General features: G+C 41.7%; 1 protein-coding gene across 28 annotated transcripts in view; it reads right to left on the bottom strand.

The window, feature by feature from the left end:
* The window catches only part of scrib (scribble planar cell polarity protein), a 72,949-nt gene that overhangs the window by 5,528 nt on the left and 47,505 nt on the right, over nt 1-19,916 (bottom strand). For 8 of the 28 annotated variants that reach the window (XM_047822701.1, XM_047822750.1, XM_047822699.1 and 5 more), the window contains 25 exons: nt 16,319-16,408; nt 16,154-16,231; nt 15,712-16,041; nt 13,921-14,001; nt 12,348-12,578; nt 11,747-11,857; nt 11,481-11,657; nt 11,266-11,382; nt 10,979-11,167; nt 10,770-10,889; nt 10,620-10,676; nt 10,152-10,208; nt 9,877-9,957; nt 5,809-5,880; nt 5,541-5,600; nt 5,017-5,064; nt 4,730-4,855; nt 4,066-4,227; nt 3,637-3,687; nt 3,289-3,435; nt 2,605-2,767; nt 1,824-2,040; nt 1,464-1,553; nt 1,196-1,378; nt 174-308 (listed from right to left, as the gene is read on the bottom strand). In XM_047822701.1, coding sequence (XP_047678657.1) covers nt 174-308; nt 1,196-1,378; nt 1,464-1,553; nt 1,824-2,040; nt 2,605-2,767; nt 3,289-3,435; nt 3,637-3,687; nt 4,066-4,227; nt 4,730-4,855; nt 5,017-5,064; nt 5,541-5,600; nt 5,809-5,880; nt 9,877-9,957; nt 10,152-10,208; nt 10,620-10,676; nt 10,770-10,889; nt 10,979-11,167; nt 11,266-11,382; nt 11,481-11,657; nt 11,747-11,857; nt 12,348-12,578; nt 13,921-14,001; nt 15,712-16,041; nt 16,154-16,231; nt 16,319-16,408 — 3,173 coding nt within the window. Of the gene's footprint in view, nt 1-173; nt 309-1,195; nt 1,379-1,463; nt 1,554-1,823; nt 2,041-2,604; nt 2,768-3,288; nt 3,436-3,636; nt 3,688-4,065; nt 4,228-4,729; nt 4,856-5,016; nt 5,065-5,540; nt 5,601-5,808; nt 5,881-6,907; nt 7,307-9,876; nt 9,958-10,151; nt 10,209-10,619; nt 10,677-10,769; nt 10,890-10,978; nt 11,168-11,265; nt 11,383-11,480; nt 11,658-11,746; nt 11,858-12,347; nt 12,579-13,920; nt 14,002-15,711; nt 16,042-16,153; nt 16,232-16,318; nt 16,409-19,916 lie in introns of all 28 variants that reach the window. The other 20 variants (XM_047822718.1, XM_047822724.1, XM_047822746.1 and 17 more) reach the window with 17 other exon arrangements.

Raw genomic sequence — 19,916 nt, 5'->3', positions numbered from 1 at the left:
TGCGTGTGTGTGTGTGTGTCTGTAAGAACCAGCAAACAGCATTCACTAAAAACACCAGAACCAGGAACTACACAATCACTATATAAGCCACTGCTCTCACACACAGCAAGCACCAAAGCAGAAAAGCACCAGAGCTCAGCCCCCACAATGCTGTGTGGGTGGGCAGGGCAGACCTGGGCTGAGAAGAAGAAGAGCAGGTAGAGTTAGGAGCTGCAGCACTGTCTAACGACGCCTTCACACGTGACTGGTAGAGCCTCTTGGCCAGGTCTTGCTCATACTGCCTAACGTCTTCCTCTAGACCATAAGGCCTTGGGAACAGCCAACCAGATAGAGGGATGCGGGAGCAGGAGAGGAGAGAGAAGATATGGGGAAAAATGCACAAAGAGAAAAGGAAAGAGAAGAAGAGGGTACAGATGGAAGGTAAAATACTAGGACACACAGTAAGAATCAAAAAGCTAAGTTAACAAGGGTACTCCGGTGCCAAGGCTGCCAAAGACACATCTTATGACTTTGCTGCTTCCTTCCTCCACAGCTAGCTCCTCTACTGTAATTAAAATAAAGGCTAAATGTAAAATGGGTCAGCTAATTTTATATTTTTAGTGTGCACTGAGTTTTATTTTCTATTTGTAATAAATAACGATATTATTCTTTCAATGGATTCAGAACAGTTTAATACATTTTTTTTAGACAATTTGCATTGGACTATATTATTTTTTAGCAGTTTCCCAGTCGGACTGTTACACTCCACCACAACGATAGACATGTTTGGTTCCCACGGATTCAGTTGCGGTTGCCACAACCATACACATGGCCATTGCTGTAAAAAAAGTCTCTATATATAAATATCTGCATGCCTCTGATCCACTCTTGGCTGTAGGTTTTATTTAGTACGCAGTCTGTTAATGAAATAGCCTTCTTTTGTTTTGTGTGAAGTTTTTCAGCATGTCTTTGGAAACCCTGTGCATAGGCATAAAATGAGGAAGACAATACATGAAGAAAAGAGGCAGAGTTTAAGACAAAAATGAAAGGAGGTTCAGACTTGTGAAAAGTCTATGTGCAGATAAATAACACAGGGATCGGCAACATTTAAGAACATTAAAACCCAAACAGATCTCTGGTTCATGATTTCGGAGCTACACACACACACATTCCTCATTACCGGGCTTTTTCGGTAGTATGTTGCTTGATGCTGTACCTGGCTGCCCTCCACATTGCTCTTTTTTCTGCCTCCAGGGCTCGTTTTTCTGCGGGAGAAAGATCCTTGTCTGTAACCAGACTGAGCTCTGGGCTCTGCACACGCAGCCTCTCCTGGTGCCTGCGCTCAGCCTTGGCAGTGCGGACGGGAGCTGCAGACTCGCCGGGATACACAGGGATCAGACTGAACACACATAGTAGTGAATATGTCAAAGGAAAAGAACGTGCAAGACCACAGAATGATAAAAATGCAACGTTCCATTAGTTACCCAGTCATGGAGTTGGGTCTGTGCTCCAGTCTAAAGCTATCCTCCATAGAGTTGCGCTGGGAATCAGCTCTGCCATCTACAGAGGAAGGCCTAAAAAACATGACATCACAAGAAAATGATGGTGGCTGCAATGCTATTTTTTTTAAAAGATATTCTTGTTATAAATAAAAGTCCACCATAACATCAGGGAAGGAAAAATACAATATAAATGTGATGTTCCTGAGTCTTTCTGACAGTAACGCAATAGTAATAGGAACCTTATATACATATGTTAAACCTCTACCTATATACAACAATCTCAGTCACAAAATAATGCTATATTAAGTAAGCTATAAAAAGGCAGTGAAAGGGGTGGCCTACCCTGAGCTGGGAGGCGTGGCACTGTGGTTTGTGGGTGTGGCACATTGCCTGGGAGGAGTAGAAGCATGCCCGCTGACAGGCTCAACCTTGTACTCGACCCCATCCAGAATAACCTTGCCGTGGGCCTTCATTTGTGCCACTTGCTTTGCCAGATCTTCCTCTTCGTCGTCCTCCTCCTCATCCATCATATACTCCCGTGCACTCTCGAATCTCTTTGCTAATTAGAATTGATGCCACACTATAAATCACCTTCACGAATAAGACGGTCAATAAATGCTGTTAATTCATGTACTTGGCTCTTTAGCTCTTTCTGTAGAACTGAACTCGGACCCCTTTTATGTATCAGCGAGACTTTTAACAAGCCGTGAGCAAACAGTGTTTTGATACCTATGATTAATGCTAAATTTTTGTTATTTGATTATTGTTAATTTTAGTCATAGTGTATCTTATTTGGAATCAGGTTTTATTTATAGTGCATGAGCTAATGTGATGACATTATCTCAGCTGGCTTAGAGACATGGATGAGTCTTTTATAATCGGGGCCACGACAGCAATCGATTTGTAGTAGCACCTGTTTCAAATAATCCAATTGGTGATACAGACAGTTGCATATAATCATGGTAACAAAAGTTGTGCATTGTTCCGTCCTGTCGTACACAATACTTGTATGTGTCACACCACCCATGTCAATTCAGTCTGTCTTATCGGCCTCTCAATACTCACACGAACCTGTGATGTACTGTAAGAGAAGTGAGAAGAAGAAACTGAGATGAACACTAACCTTCCTCCTCTTTCATTTTTTTCAGGTCATCCTCTCCTACAAGTGAAACCCGAGGTTTGGGTTTGCTGTCTGGTGTCTGCTGCTTCACATCAATCTCAAAGTACTTCTGTCTGTCTCTGAAAGACCGTTGCTCTGGGCTCCCTCTCCCACAGGTTGTGTGGGGCTGTAGAGAAAAAAAAAAAGAAAGTGAGCATCTTAGATTATAATCCACACAGAAAAAAAATACACCGTGTTGATCTTTGTAAGATGATGTTAAGCTTGAGAACCATCGCAGGTTTCGTTCTACAACGCAGGATTTGCACCTCAGCAGAGAAAACAATGAAAGCATAGGTACAAAGGTGCAGCAGGATGAGATTATATCTTCAAGGCTTTTTAACTGGCAAGTACCAAGATAACTAAATTATACTGAATATAATTGTCATGCAAAAGTGAAACATGCTTAGGTCTTGATGTGGTTTCCACCCAGAACCTATAGCAACAATTCATGCCTGCCACCAAACTAAATTAACCTGCAGAATGATTAATCAGGAGTCCCCAATTAGGAAAGGTCTCAGTCCTTGGTCATGTGTTTGAGGCGATACAAACTTTTGCCCCACCACCAATGTAGATAAAAGAGCATGTTATTCAGTACAGCTGGACGCAAGAGGGTCCAGGCGGAGTGATGACCTTTGTCAAGCCATATACCTTAGACTTAGACTCCAGGGAGGGGCGAGACAGGCGTGGCACAGCTGCCAGATTCCTGTACTCACGACGGTCAGATAAGAGGGATGGGCGAGGGCTGAGGCCCCCTCCTTCACCCTCACCTATAAACACTTCATTACACTCCTCTGGCTGAAAGAGCCATTAAAGGCACACCATCAGTACCACATTTGGACAAGCCCTCTCTGCTTAACAGTTCAATGCAGAGCACCATACAGTGAGGGTAATAACACTCAGCAAAACAGTCAACATTTCTTTACTATAATATCTGGTTCAAAAGCACAGGATAAGACACTGAACAGTATTAAAAAACAAAAGGAGACCGAGACATACCTCTGGAAATGTTTGCTTTGGGTGAAAGTTGTTCCTCTGACCATAGAGATCCTGAAAAAATTTTTTAAATAGGGAGAATGGTAAGGAGAATAAATAGCAACAAACCAAAATAAGAACAGTTATCAGACAACAAAGTAAATTAGCAAATTAAAAATATACATGGCTTTACTTGGGGGATTTTCTAACAACACTTCACACGGTCAAATACCACAACAAAACCAGAAACAACACTGATGGATAGATGAACACTTGGACTGTGCAGAAGAGCCCATATACGGTCCACAATGTGAATGTGAATGACTCATGCAAGACTCTGACCACGGAAGACAAGCCTTCAAAGAATGGGCTCCGATGGGAAGGCTCTGTTATCAATAATGGATGTTAGAACAACCATGGCATGCTCAGAACCGCTTGGAGCTTCAACCCTACCTGTGGAGGCTCCAGCACAGCCATTGAGTGGGGCACAGCAGCAAACGCCTTATATGCCTGCTTGACATTGATGGGAAATTCGTTGAAAGTATCAGGGGATGGGGCACGAGGCTGCACAGAGGGTTCAAAGGCCAAGGAGTTGTGAACAGAGGGGTCAGAAGACTGACCAGAATGGGACAGAAAAAAGAGAGAGGCAATAATGCATGGCTAGTAAGCATGCAGTGAATGTGTGTGCAGTGGCTTAAGCGAATAAAGAAAAAAAAAAAAAAAGAGAGAGAGTAAACTGACTGCATAATTGATGGTGCATTGCAGAAATCTATGAATAAATCTAAGCCCCTGAATGAAATTCTGTATAAATGATACGTATTCATTGCTGAGTGTAATCAAAGGTACATGGTTTAGAATATAAAGTCTTGCACATGTAGGAGACTCCCTTTGGTTCACTGGTGTTTTCGATGCCTTTAAATATCTCAACGAAATTATATGTTGAGATGTTCTGTGATTCCAATAGCATCATATCGCTTCCAAAACGGAAACATGATATGTCAACTGACAGGTGACGACAGGTGAGACTTTTAGTGGACTGAATACTTAAGGACAGGTGGTGGAGGAACAGTTTACGGAGTCTCTGGAATGTGGTCTACACAGTTGTGAGGAATCTTACAGTGGTCTGGGAGTTGATGGGGGAAGGGCCATGCTGGAAAGGGTTGGGACTACGGTGACCATCCTGACTGACTGGAGAGGCAGGCGGCCGCACCCGTGAGATAGGCTGGATGGCACCAGGCTTTGTCTGGAAGAAAAATAGAGAAAAATACATCTAAGTGAAGCAACACCACAAACATTGATACCCCTTACCATGAAGAACACCATATACAGATGATTTATAACCACTAAATTAGCTGTTAACATAAAAATGAAACTAAATCTGTCTTGGCTTCTTTGGACACTCACAGCTGAACTGTCCTTGGCAGTCACATTGGAGGATACATGAATGCTTGCCTGGAATGAAGCAAAATTACGCACTGTGTGAAACACATGTTCCTGATCAGGATCTACTTTGTGTGGATAAGCAAACCAAAAAAACCTAAGCACCAAACCAGTATTATGCAGGCACCGGCGATTTACAATGTCAAGAGCAGTCACAGCTAACACAGCCCATTAGAAATTAAAGTACCAAAAATCACAGTTGAGCTTTGAATACATCTAGTCACCCTGGTCTTGTTATACAGTCCTACCTTCATCATAAGCAAAAGTGCAATGATTTTCTGACAGCACATGTTAGGAAATAGCACAGGAGATTAAGCCTGTTACAACTGTAAGAGGTCTCGCATGATTACACAGAGCAACAATGCAGTTTGTCAATCCACCAAGGCTAATATGCGAGCCATTTAGTTTCATTAACCATGATAAGAAATAGCAGAGGAAGCTAATTATCAGGTCGTGCTCAGACAGCCTTATGAATCAGCCTCACTTACGAATCGAGTTTCCCTGCCTTGTGTGGCAGGGGCTGAGGATGAGGACTGGCGTAATGATGGCTAGGAAAGGAGGTGTCAATGAAAGCATGAGATAAGCAACAAAAGGAAGGGAATGACTTATCACTATCATTTGTTATAAAGCGGTGGCAAAAGCTATTCAACAACTCGTATACCTCAATCTATCCTGTTTGGAATGGAGAACAACTAGAACAGTGATAAGATGAGAAAAGATTTTTGAGAAAAGTTTCCTGAGCGTTTTTGGACTCACCAGTTGCGAACCTGGGGAATAGAGCGGCTCCCGGACAGGGCTATCAATTCTTGGGGGATCAGCTGATGGACCCTGTGGAAATAATATTGAAAAGTGATTATATGAAATTAAGTGAGCAAATAAACCTGTGAGACTGTGTTTTATCACCTGTGGTGATAATCATGAAAGCCATGCAGACTTCAACATTATAGTGTCATATGTGAGAACGCAGACCTATATTTGGTAATAATATACAACTGGTTTGCCATCTCGATTACATCTTCATTACATGATTACATACATACGATAATTTAAGGCATTAAGTATCCAATCAAAGTTATAGTAAAGTCGATTAACACATTTATATATTTATTTTTGATATTAAAAATGTATTTTTTTGGCTGCAGATCTTTATTTTTTTCAAATTTGAGAATATATGAACGTAATGTACTCAGTAAACTTTTGCTTATAAGTCTAGATGGTAAAGGTTGAGTGGCTTCTCATGCCCATTTTTCATCAAGACCTGTTGATTTCACATATCAGGCATTTCCAGTCCTGCAAAACAAGGGGATGTGAGTGCAGGTTATCATTCCGACTGAGCAGAAGCTCAGAGTTAATTACACAAGTGGAATCAGTTGAGGTGCCTGCTTGATTGGAAAGAAAACCTGCAAACCGGTCACACCGTCCCTTTGTGGATAAGATTTGAGACCTCTGCTCTAAAACGAAACTTCAAATGCCAGCGGCTTGAGAGTTTTTTCCTTGCAGCAAAATGAGGAATTACCTTTTTTTTTTTTATTTATTAAATAAATTGCTAACCCATGATCACTCATGCCACCAACCAATGTTAGGATCAAACGGTGTACAAAAAAATAAAAGTGTACATACTCCTAAAACTTGGTTATTTAGTTACCAAAATAATTAAATTAAAAAGCAAAGCATGCGCATAACTCAAATAAGTTTTAGAGCATCCGAGTGGTTTTTTTTTATGGTATATTTTATAATTCGAGAGAGGACAAATAAAGTCTTGCATTTAAAAAAAGTGACAGTCCATGCTGCTTCCAAATAAAGAAAGAAAGAAAAAAAAAAAGTCATTCACAAACACACCGGTCAAATTGCTTGCCTTATTGTACAACAAGGTCTGAAGGTGCCCTTGCCTGCCATAACCTGTGGGCGGCCCTGAAAGTATGCGTTCCTCGAGGGGGCGGCCCTTACCCTTACGGTTAGCTACCAAAAAGGGATTTTCTTTGAAACAGATTGGCTGAGAGTCCACGAGACATTCCTCTTCCTGCGTTTCCTCTGTGACTGCGGATGATGGACTGGGGTCCTGTGGCATAGCTTCGGTTTGTCTGAGTGCCGAGGAGGTCGTAATTGAGCACAATGAGGATGAGGGAAGGACAGGGGCATCTACATGGTACAGGGTTGCGTGAGCTTTCTCAAAGCACAGGGGATCTATAGTGCCAGACGACCCGGCCTGAACAGCACTCTCCATGGGACAGGATTCAGTAAAAGAAGAAGACAGCTGAAGAGTAAGAGAGTAATGAAAGAGAGGTGAAAGCGTGAAAATAAATTGGGTGGAAAAAGCAAAGCAAAGAAAAGGAAAAATAAATAATCATGAAGGCAGGAAACAGATGCCATAAGACTGAACAGCCAAGATCACATTAAGATCTATATACAGCTATCCTATTTTAGAGAGATACATCACCGTTTACAGTTGCCAAATTCTCCACATGATGTCTCATTAATGCTCAATATCTGCCTCAGTGTGAAAACCCTTTGCTGAGAGATCTTTGGATCAAAATTCATTAAGTCTAGTCATAATCTGTCCAGCAGCATTAGGCTTGGCAAATCCTACAGTATGACTACTAAATTTGAGACTTCTAAATTCAGCCTGGGCAATACCATTAGTCTGAAAATAGTCACCTTGATAACAGTGGTGCTGTAATGCATGGGGGTCGGTGCTCAATGCTAATAGAACAAGGTCAGTAGAGAGGAATGCAACCCAAAGACCTTTCAGTAAAGACAGCTGCACACTATGTCACACTGCACGGTTGCATTACAGCGATGACTCAGTCAAAAAGCACTAAAAAGAAAGCACTGAAAGTAGCTAACACGCTCATTAAGATAAAATGCAAGTAGCATTTCTTGTTTTAGTCTCACTGCACATAGCTCAACCAGTAGTCTATACATGAATACGTAGAAACATCATTGAACTCTGAAAGACAACATTCCAAACCTCTACACTTGACAAAATATATCTAGACGATACTGTGTGAAGTCACACAAGCTAACTGTCCCTTCCTTCTTCTTGCACTAGATCACTCTCCTTGAAAGGCTTTCTAAACAGCTGCATGCCCAAAGTAGGCTAAATGTTCAAAAAAACAAACACGCTCAATATGCAAAGTGGGAACACATGTAAATCACTAAACTGCCATCATGCAAAATCACTAAATTAATTTAGAACTGAATAACCGTTTCTTTATCAAGCAATAAGTAAGCGGAATGGCGCACATAAAAAAAAACAGTATACTGTACGGAACCATTAACGAAAATATTGCAACTCATATCAAAGTTGGTATTAAAGCATCAATACAACATAAATCTAAAAGAACTACATACCTAAGCTACAGCAAAACAACATCCAGGCAATGTCGAGTTTATATCCAAAACAAGTACAGTTGTTTAAAACAAAATCACAAAAAAAAAAGAAAGAAAGAAAAAAAAAAAAACAGAGAAGTAAAGTAGAATTTAGGACAAGAATGAAGAAAAAGTTAATACAAAAGCTTTGAAGAGAAATAGTACAGAAACTCACTTTTAAGCGAATTACAAGGGAGAGATTTCTGGTTTGCTCTTCGTCTGTCTGCTGATAAAGAACTCTTAGAGACGTGATTAAGCTCTATCATGGGAACCTTCCTCCTCGGGGGTCCGCCCAGAGTGACTAGCATATCCAACCAGCCACTCACATACTATCATTTTTAAAATAACCTCTGAACACTTGTCAGCTGTCATCCTAATCCCTCTGTACAGTTTTCTCCTGGGAATAAGGAACCAGTTACACCATAATGTTTGAGGTACGGGAGACTGAATGAGTATTTAGTCATTTCCTCAACTTGGCATCGATGCAAATTAAGATCAAGAGGTCAAGAGTTTGTTCTCCAGAGTAAACAAAACCCAAAAGAGGTGGCATAACAGCAACGCAAAGAAAGTGCTTCACAAAAATGACCAAAATGTGCACATGCGACCAACAAAACACATGATTTTAAAGTTTCTGGCTTAAATGAAGGGGGCTTGGTGGCTTAGTGGTCAGCACGTTTGCCTCACACCTCCAGGGTTGGTGGTTCGATTCCCGCCTCCGCCTTGTGTGTGTGGAGTTTACATGTTCTCCCCGTGCCTCGGGGGTTTCCTCCGGGTACTCCGGTCCAAAGACATGCATGGTAGGTTGATTGGCATCTCTGGAAAATTGTCCATAGTGTGTGTGAGTGTGTGAGTGAATGAGAGAGAGTGTGTGTGCCCTGCAATGGGTTGGCACTCCGTCCAGGGTGTATGCCTCCGTCCTGCCTTGATGCCTGATGACGCCTGAGATAGGCACAGGCTTCCCGTGACCCGAGAAGTTCGGATAAGCGGTAGAAAATGAATGAATGAATGAATGAATGGTTTAAATGATCAAAATGGCCATGTTCACAATATAATTTAAATGACATTCAATTCATCCATTTAGCTAAGAGGCAATTTGCTAACTGATTCATTAATAGCCGATTCAAAGTATAATTCTGGCTAATATATAGCTCTAGCTATATAGGTATGTATGTATGTATGTATGTATAGTACCTACATTAATAAAGGGGTGGAGCATGTTGTGAATTGGTTTAATAGCACTAACGTATGGACATGAGGAGAAAGTATACATACTTCTTGTCCTACATAGTTTAGGCTTGTTTCCTTATTATTTCCAAAAACATGTCCACAAGGACTTATTAGAATATGTTGAAATGTTCCTGTGTTTCTCTGGTTACAAAGACTAGCACTGACACACTGGTGTACGTCAATGTTCGGAATGGTCCTTTATAGAAACGGTCACAGGCCAAGACTCACCCGATTGACCCTCTGGAGGCTGGTTGTGGGAAGAGCTGCCAGTGTCTTGTAGTCCAGTTTCAGAGGTCCAGTGCTCATGCTCTGCAGAAAACATGACAACAAACCATTACAATATACAATATACTGTTTCTTTCAGCAGTAGACAGAACTGGTGTTGTGATGATCAGTGTTTCATAAGGAACAAGCAGATGTGTGGTTGCAATCCAACTCCAGAGCAAAGTGCTGCCCTCAGATGGCCCGGGCTATCCTAAAGCAGCAGGGGCAGAAAGCCTCACCTCAGTCTCCTCCTCCAGCAGACGAGTAGCCGCTTCACGCTCCAAGCGCATACGCTCCTTCAGCGAAAAGGGGAGGGGTAAAGGAGGAGGGGATGGGGTGGCCAGTCACACAAATGAGGTCATAGACCAAAAAGTAATGGCCGGTGAACACACGTATACATCCATTCAAACGATGGGGAAAGAAATGATGTCGGGCACGAATGAATAATACAATGGGAAAAAATGTGGCAGGAGAGATGTTAATAAAATGGATGAATAAAAGGGTGAGTGAGAATGACACCCATGTCCATTCAGGAAGTGGTGGGGATAAGAGGGGAACAGAAAGGAAGAAAAGGGACAGAACCCACACATATTAGCACAAGTTGTAAGGGAATCTATCGGGGAATTTGGAAAAGCTACTGCTGATGCCCTGAACTCATGTCCTCTATGACACACCTAAGAAAGCCCTGCATTTGTGTGTTCACTCACCACTTTCTCCATCTCCTCCCGCTCCCACTGAGACGTCTCTCTCACCATCTCAACCTCCTTTTGGAAGAAAATGGCAAAATGGTTCCTTGTTTTTTCCCCCCATTTCTTCCTCTAAGAAATGATCTACAGACTGATGTACAAACAACTCACCTTCTGCATGATGTCCATCTCTTCAGGGCTCAAATCTCTGTCTATCGACGAGATGCTCTCCATGCTGTTCTTTCGAACAATCCCAGCAGCAAACGGGTTTGCAATGACACCTGGTGAAGCCTGGGCAAAGAACAGAGAGAAAAAACAACCATGAGTGTTTTGGGTCTCGTTCTTGTGTGTGCATTTACAGATTTCAGCTGAAAATGTACCTCCATGCCGGCAACGTTTCTGGGGTCAAAGCCATCACACACCAGCATGACCAAAGTATCTCCCGTGGCACGCAAGACCCTCACTGCCTCCGTATGAGTCATACCGAGGAGACTGTGATTGCCCACCTCTAGGATTCTCATACCCACCCTCAGGCGAGCATCTCGTGCTGCGGCACCACTGGAGCTCACCTAAACATCAGAGATAATAGTTACATTCCTTCCTTCCAGCCTAATAAGCATGAGATATGCTCAAAAATCTCTCAATACAAACTAAACACTGTTTTTACCTTCGAGATGAAAATGCCCTCATCTGTTGGATCAAAGGGGTTGCCTGCATGCCCTCTGGCCCCTCCTCGGATACTGATGCCAAGCTTCTCCCCAGGCTGCTTGTTAATTACAATGTCCTATACACATTGAGATCATGGGATTAATTCCCTCACTGAGCAGTTTCGAGCACCTTCGATGAATCTGAGGGCATGCAAAATGTTTGTGTGAATGTTACCTGCATGCCAGGAGGTGAGGGGTCTCTGCGAACTAGCATACGGATCTCCTTGCTGTTTGAGAGAAGGGCTTTGACAGCCTCCTGGTGGGTGGCGTGTCGCAGGTCAGTGGAGTTTACCTCTAGGATGCGGTCACCAACACGTAACCCACTCTGACAGGCTAAGCCACGAGGGACCACCTATTCACACACGAAAAAGGTAGTCAGAAAACACAAAAAACAAACATGATTTTATATTAAGTTGCTGGCAAAGCTTGGTGAAAAGTTACCTTTGAAATAAACACTCCTGGTTCAGTGATCCCAAATGGGTGGCTGGCATGGTCACTGCCCCCCACGATGCTCAGACCCAGAGGACCACCCGTTTTGACCAGTGTCACTTCCTGTGAGGGCAAGAAATAATGTCAGGGAACATATATTAAAAAATTATGCCACATTTAACATACTGAACAAGTTGCTCTCTATTCAATGTAAAATAAATGACTTTTTTCCTTTTTAAAAACTTGTAGATGAAACTGTGAAAAACAAATCACTGTACTCTAATTCAAGATCCAAGTTTTCAAAAGGGACAAACGCTATCACAAAAAATCCACAAACAGGCGTCATACCGTGCACCATTTCCTCTGGGGTGCATTTATGTTAAGCACCAAGGAAAAGAGGTGGCAGTAATGAGCAATGTGGCTTTAGTCAGTATTGTATAACCCAAAAACAGCCATCAATTCTCACCGTCAAATAACCTTAAAAAAATCTACAGGTTCCCATTTTCTATACGTATAAACATCAGATAAACAAACTCTGATGTGATATTTTCAGTCACCAAGGTACACAGACTTCCTGTACATTATCTTTCTGGATACTTCTGAAGGCTCTCACCTCTATAGGGTACTCATCCTCCATGAGATGGTTCCCCAAGCGGTCATCACCGGCATCTTCTTGATCTGGTGAATCTGAGGGCTCCGGAGGAGGAGGTGAGTGGGAGCGCGTTCGGCCCGGAGAGCCGCTCGCTTGTTCCCGCTCCACTAGCAGCGAGATGGTGGGTGAGGTTCCGGTAAGCAGCGCTACTGCTTGGTCATGCCTGGCTTCTGTCATGTCTACACCATTGATCTAAAGCAACAGTCACACACCACAGAAGGTGAATGAAAGGTAATGGGAGTCTTGAACATCCAGCAGTGCTGGACAGGATTGAGGCAGGTGCTCATGCTTAGGAGCTCGGCATCATCACCATATCATAATCTCTAGCAGGTACATGTGTTCTCTGTTAGACAATTCATTTAGCCATACATTTTCTTTGATTCAGGCAGAAGTTAGTTTGAACAAGTGTTACAGGGCTTCCAAACATCAAAAAGCACCACTACAGCACACTCAATTAACCACAAACTTATTTAGGCTATAATTTACAAAACAAATTCAAAGAGTTGGTCTTAATTAATAAACATGCATGCGGCCCGAGGGGGCTTGTTTGAGCAGGTTAGACTGGTTAAGGGAGGAAAGAGAAGAGGGAAAACCAAAGAAGTTTTTCAGCCACCAAAAGGGCTACAGCGTGCAAGATGGGAAGCATAACCTCTGCAGCAAACTTCAAAACCCAGCCGCAAATGCAACTGTATGCTTATTCATCCCCCCCTTAGACTACATCAAGTATTGACTAAAACTTATCAAGCTAGTTCATATATGAAATTGTTGATATAGTCAAATTCTCCAGTTTGCCTTTACCAATTTTAAACCCAAGAGTATTACTCTTCAAAAGTGTGGTCTTAAAGTGACAAAGGCAATGTAACAGAACACTCAGAAAACTAACTGCCCAAAAACTAACTGCCCAAAAATACTCCCGAATTAGACTATTAACTGGTTAATATCCCAATAGTGACAGAGACCAGCACTGACCATTCAGTATCGACGCTTACCATTGGCTGCTGTTATAGTAACAAGGCCACCACTTACCCACAGGACCCCCCCCCCATCACAGTGACCATCACCAGGGAAGCAAGAAGTGCGTTAATGTGTCCATGCAAGGACAGTAAAAGGGAATGAACTCAAAAGAGATGAGGAGTGCCAACGAGAGATCAAGAACAGCTGTCCATCTATATTATATTATAACATAACAATCCATCTATATTAAAACAAATGCAGAATTGTTGGAGAAGGGGGAGGTTTTTTTTGTTACATGATTACACATAATTAAAACACTTACAACACAACTGTGTGTCGTCTTCAGCAAAAGAATAAAGAAAAGAGGCAGAAGGTTGAGAGCATGCAGGAGGATCATTTTAGTCAACAGATTCAATTACTTTACTAAGCAGAGCGCATAAAAACGTTCCCATGGTTCATTTATAGTAGCAACACTGAAACCGTTTCCTTGACATTTTTATGCCATCACTGAGAGAAAGTGAAAGAGAGAGAGAGAGAGAGAGAGAGAGAGAGAGAGAGAGAGAGAGAGAGCTTCACTCACAGATATGACTCTGTCTCCTACGTGAAGGATGTTGTCTCGGTGAGCAGCACCTCCTTCGGCGATGCGAGAGATGAAGATTCCCTAATTCGGAGGAAGAAGAGCAGTGATTACTGCAGCAGGTATTACTACAGGACCACACTGGCATGACTGTGAACCCGGATAATTTCAGGTTTTGCGGACAAACATACATTTATCTATCAACATACTGCCATTGTATCTATTAACATTTCATTGCCCAAAATGTATATCAGTGTTTGTGGTGAGATCGATTTTTTGCACTGTGTGCATCATTCTCTTCATCTGTGTTTGGCATGTTCGGCTTTCGTTTCCTAAATCGAATCCCTCGCTACAGGAGAATTAGTGCCACCATGAGCGGACATGGCAAATGACCGTTTTCAGTAAAATACCTTTTGGCTGAAAATTTAAAATCGACCCGATCTAGCTAGCCAGGAAACGTACAGTAACTCGAATAAGCAGCCTTGTTGAGCAGAAAACCATCCCAGCATGCATGCATATAAAAGTTAAACTTCATCTTATTCCACTCCTCTAACCCATGACTCACCTAATCTGGACATTTAATTAATAGGGAAAAAAAAATCTCTAACGACTGTTGTGTGTGAAAATTCCAACAGTTTCTGAAATTCTCAAAGCAGCCTTTCTGGTATCAACAGCCTTTTGTCTGATTGTCTGATGTGAACATTAACTGAAGCGCTTGCCAATTTGTTGTGCTACTGCTACATGACTGGCTGATTAGATAACTGCAGGAATGTGCAGGTTTACAGGAGTTCCCACATTACCCAAAATGTGACAAGCCTGAAGAAAAGTTGTAAGGTAGTTTAAATTCTAAATGTTAGAGATTAAAACAATTAAGAGATTTTGTACATCACATGCTCATAGTCAGGCGCATAGGTTGACTACCACGCCATACATTGTACACACACACATCGTAATGAAACGTAGCCATTACCATGCACTAAATATTCTATAGCTGATTACCAAAACAAAAAGAAAAGCAGGACGGCCACATGATTCGTTCACGGCAAGGCGGCAACACTTACATTTACTCAGCGTTTAGCTGAGTGCAGGAGGCGGCTGTTACTGTTCTATATTTCTGTAAGGTGAGCAAGAGGGCAGCAACACATGTGGTCTTGTGTGATGAGCCCAAAATACACTTTTTCTCCACCCTGCCTTAAACACCAGTTCCTGCTCAGATGTCAGTGTTTGCTATTCATATCTCTGTTGCCTTGGTGGCATCACAAAGCTCTAAACTGGAAAAAGGTTGCAGCAGAGCAGGAAGTGTGCTAGTACAGGTCTCTTATCAACAGCACTATGAACAAATGTTCACTTTCAGTAGAACGAACCCTGGCAAGATACCGAAAGACTAAACTAAAGGACACTTCTGGTTTAAAAAGTTGTATTTGAGTGAATCTGGGGGCATGAAGCTAGAATATGAATCTCACAACCTGGAGCACTGAAGACTTGCATCAAAGAATTTTTAAACATTCTAAGACTAAAAATAAATAAATAAAATAAAGAATGTGAATATTGTCAGAACATCTGCTAAACCTATATTTTTTCTATTATACCAAATACAATTAAAAGTATAAAAGTAACACACACAAAAAATCCTCTAGTGATGCTGACCAAAATCTCCTCCTCCTAAATTATATCTGCTATTAATAACTTATTTTTTTCCTAAAATGCTACAATAATCAATACTTTGGACATAAAACAGATGTAGATAGGAGATACAAGCAAACGTTTACTACATGTGTAGAGTTCCTGATTTACCATGTCTCCTGTTCGATATGGGGTGGAGCCTTTTCCACCAGCAATGCTGAAGCCTAAGCCCTTGTCGTTACGGACTAAGCATGTGGCCAGGCGCTGACAGGGGCCTGTGCTAAGGGCAGTGGATCCAGGTTCCAGGTTGAACGGTAGGCCGAAGGACCTCCTCTCCCGGGGAAAGTAATCATCCTCTGGTCTCAGGGGTGTAGTGGTGATAGGGTTCTCAGGCTCTACCATCCTCTCACGCAGCACAGTCATGGTCACTGCCGTGCCGGAGCTCCGCAAGGCCTCTACAGCCGTGTGGTGCTCCGCTCCCTGCAAATCTACACTGTTTACCTGAGAGCACAGGAAAGAAAAGACACACTTTTGCTCGGCTGCCAATATCTGGTACGCCAAAAATGGATTGTGTAAAATAAACAAAAGTTTAACACTGACAACACAAACCTACCTCCAATAATTTGTCTCCCACTTTGACCCCAGCTCGTGCAGCTGGACCGTCTTCTGACACACGAGAGATAAATATACCCTACAGAGAAAACATGCTAGGAATCAATATCCAGCATACAAATCGTGCTAACAATTGAAGTAATCATTTAATTATAAACTAATGTACCTCATCATCTCCCTTGTAAGGAGTGGATCCTTTCCCCCCAGCTATACTGATGCCTAATCCACCAGTTTGTCTCAGGATGCTCAGGACCAGCTATGGGTAAAGTGCAGGGATCAGACATTCATCAACTTCTCCTTTATACCTCCATAAACATGGGGTGAAATCAATAAAGAAGGGACCTCTCACTGAACAAACTACCCCTTCTAATGCAAGGGTGTCCAGTTGTATCCTGAAAGAGCCGGTGTGGGTGCAGCCTTTCATAACACCTAAGCAGATGACACACCTGGGTCAAAATGTGTGTTCGAGTCCTCCTGAGAAGTTTGTATTTACGAGTTGGGAAGTCGAAATAACAGGACGGAGGTATACCTTCTTTTAATTAACTACAAAAAAAATAGATTTCTTTGTATAGGTTCTGCGATTTGCATTGTAAGCAATTTTCTTGTGTGTCAATAACTTGCTGCTCAGAGCTTAAAGACCATCCAGTTTCTCCACTCGAAATTGTTGCTTTGTGGAAATGGCTTATGACCACACAACTTGTGAATACGATCCTTCTGACAACTTGACCACAATATATTGAAAGCCAAGCTCAAATGATTAAACAGGTGGAATAGAGTGTAGGTTTACGCTTGATTGGAATGAAAACCTGCATGCACACACAGGCCCTTTGCGGAGAGGTTTGGAACCCCCTGCTGGAATTCATGTCCACTTCTTTACTTAAATCAGTGTTGTTGTTTTTTTAAACATTTTGTAATCTATGGGGATAGACGGTACGGACAGTACAGTCACGGTGACAGACAATCCAATCCAAACATTCAGAACAGTTTCCTTTCGTAACTATGTGACCTCTAAGCCAAAACAGAAGGGGCAGGTCAGTGAACAGAACACTGAGCAACCCAAAGGGCATAATTTGCATTGTATGAGATCATGGATCATGGAATTTGCAACTGGTGACCACATATGGAAAGGAAACCATGAACATTGGAAAAGGATACTGAGTGGAACTGGACTATATTGATCCAATTAATTGCCCCTTTGTGAAAACTGCATGTGAGAAGCCAATTGTTTCACTTGACACATGCCAATGACTTTTTATTGAAACTAGCTAGATTAAATTAAAACCTTTGGGTAAATCGTTTGTTACTCCACATTTGTTATGAGACAAAACAGAATGACAAACATTTACCTAAATCAATAACATCGCCATCTACATAACTGACTACTTTACACATAGAGAAACAACCGCATGCTAAGTGGATTAATACGTGGGAAAACAAATCACTTAAAATCACCAAACAGGTTAGTTGATAAAGACAAAGGTTAATAATCGAGTAAATGTGCGGAGGAACAAGATGGATGCTGGCGATTTTACATAAGCGAGGCATGCGAAATAGCCGGGAACACTACGCTTGAATGACACAGAGGGCGTGAAATGAAATGGCGAGCAATAAAAAATAAAATGAAGTGAAGCAGGATGCTCTGGGCCAGTAAGGTTTAAAAAAAAAAAAAAAGTTATTTATGCTGACGACATTCTCTCGTTGTTTGCTGACAACACAGATGAGTCATTGCCTATAAAATGTTTAAATACGGTAAACCTGCATATCATTCTGGTTTCTATAGGAAGTAACATTATTAACCTGTTTGACTGGTCGAATGGATTGATTTTTTTTATTTTATTGAGTTGATTTATTTTAAACCGCATTAACGGTGATGGCTAGGAGTGTGAAATAGGTAAGGGTTTAGAAATAAAATCCCTAAAAAAATAAAACATTTAAATAGTGTCAGTCATTTTCTGTACCACTTTTCCTGTGTTGACTCTCTGTGTTGAGTCTGGAGACCAGGGGCACAAGATGGGGAATCACTATAGACAAGGCTCCAAACCCATCACAATCGCACACGGACACTAAGGACAATTTAGAGATGCCAATCGGCATGCACTGGGAAACCCCTGAAGCATGAAGATAACATTAAACTCAGGGCAGAGGAAAACATGCTACAAAGCCCATTGTTTCATTAAAAACACTGAGGGGATCTGTAGCATTTGTTTTAGTTAAAGTTCTCTATGGCTGCAAAAGGTTTGCGAAGAAACTGTTTACAGGCTACAACTAAGAAATTGTGTACATTTGTCAGGCCTATAGCATTAGCCTATAAGTGTTACGCCTTGTTGTTACGGTATTCTGACAGATGTTATAGCTTGCAGCGCTAGTTAAATGTTGTTATGGGCTTTGCAGACATAACACAGAAAACAGCCATGCTAGCATAAACTCGTGGTGAATTCATCTAAGTGAAGTATGAGCCAATGGAGGAAAAGCATATTAGCTGGTGTCTTGACTTAAAAACTAAATAAATAAAAAAAATGATGATGAAGAAGATGATGATTAAGCGGTGGCCATAGCGGTGTATCAGTGTGAGTCAGTGTGTGTCTCAGTGACGATCATTGCTGTACTTCCATCACATAAACACAAGCGTTTAAGTTTTACTGTGCCACTTGACACTATGCTTAAGTGCGTCCCAATGGTCACTGCATGTCTAGGATCATGGTTCGACCATGCTACAATTTAATTGCAGTTGACTTGCTGCAGATTCAGCTGATTGATCATGAGTAGCAAAGGTGCACATTGTATATGTATGAAAAGCCTTACAACACAATTCAGATTTTGGAGGTGACTGAAGAAGAAAAGCTTTGGTCATGGAGCTAACCGAGTCCCCCCAAACATGACTCAAACACATCTCATGACGTTCTGTGTGGAAATCAGAGCTGTAAAAAGTACGGGTCTGTCTCAATCAGCTCCCTAGCTCAGTAGATGCTCAGTGCACTGTGCGGGGAGTCGCGGACCATTTTGAGGTCTGTCTTGCCCGGGAGAGTTGGCCCCCTAAAAAGATTCCCACAATGCACCGCAAACACCGGGGATCATCGAGGCTCACTTCCCTGTTCCCTAACCACATCAGTGTTTTTGAAGCCTCAGCATACAAAATAAAAAAAACGCATGGACTTTACGACAGCTTTGTCTACAAATGTAAGTACAGTAGCTTGTTACTGGTGTTGTAGCCATCAACCGAGTTCTTATGTTAGTGATGTTCAACCTTTTTTGTGCTCTATATTACAAGGTTTGTTTGAATCGAACAACTTAAATCCACTAGCTAGCATATGATTCTGAAGCTAATAAATTTATATGACATAAAACTTAAAACTCAGATGTTTTGGTTTGTACAGGAACTACAAAGCATCTAAAGGGCTCGAAGACTGAATGACAGATAAAACTGACTATAGGTATGAATCTAGTGACTTGTGGAGATTAATCTCGCTGCCTCAAAATTCACTCTTTGTATGTACTATGTACTTGCTCTCTGCTTCTTCCAGTCTACAGACCACAGAGATTATTTTATTGCTTTTGTCACAACTTTGTGTGAAGAACCTTTTGCAGTGTGGTTAGAAGCAGGAGGTTTTTTTTGTTTGGTTGTGTTGTTTTTATGGTTTTGTCATTTATTTATTTGTTAACAAGAGTATCCATTGTGAATTATTTTTACCCCGTGCATACCCCGAGCCTGATTTGGAGAGAAAAATGATTGCATTAGTGAGATGATGCCATGGAGACCATGACGA

Source organism: Tachysurus fulvidraco, chromosome 1, assembly GCF_022655615.1.
Source record: "Tachysurus fulvidraco isolate hzauxx_2018 chromosome 1, HZAU_PFXX_2.0, whole genome shotgun sequence".
NCBI lineage: Eukaryota > Metazoa > Chordata > Actinopteri > Siluriformes > Bagridae > Tachysurus > Tachysurus fulvidraco.
This window is presented reverse-complemented; position numbering and strand designations above follow the sequence as displayed.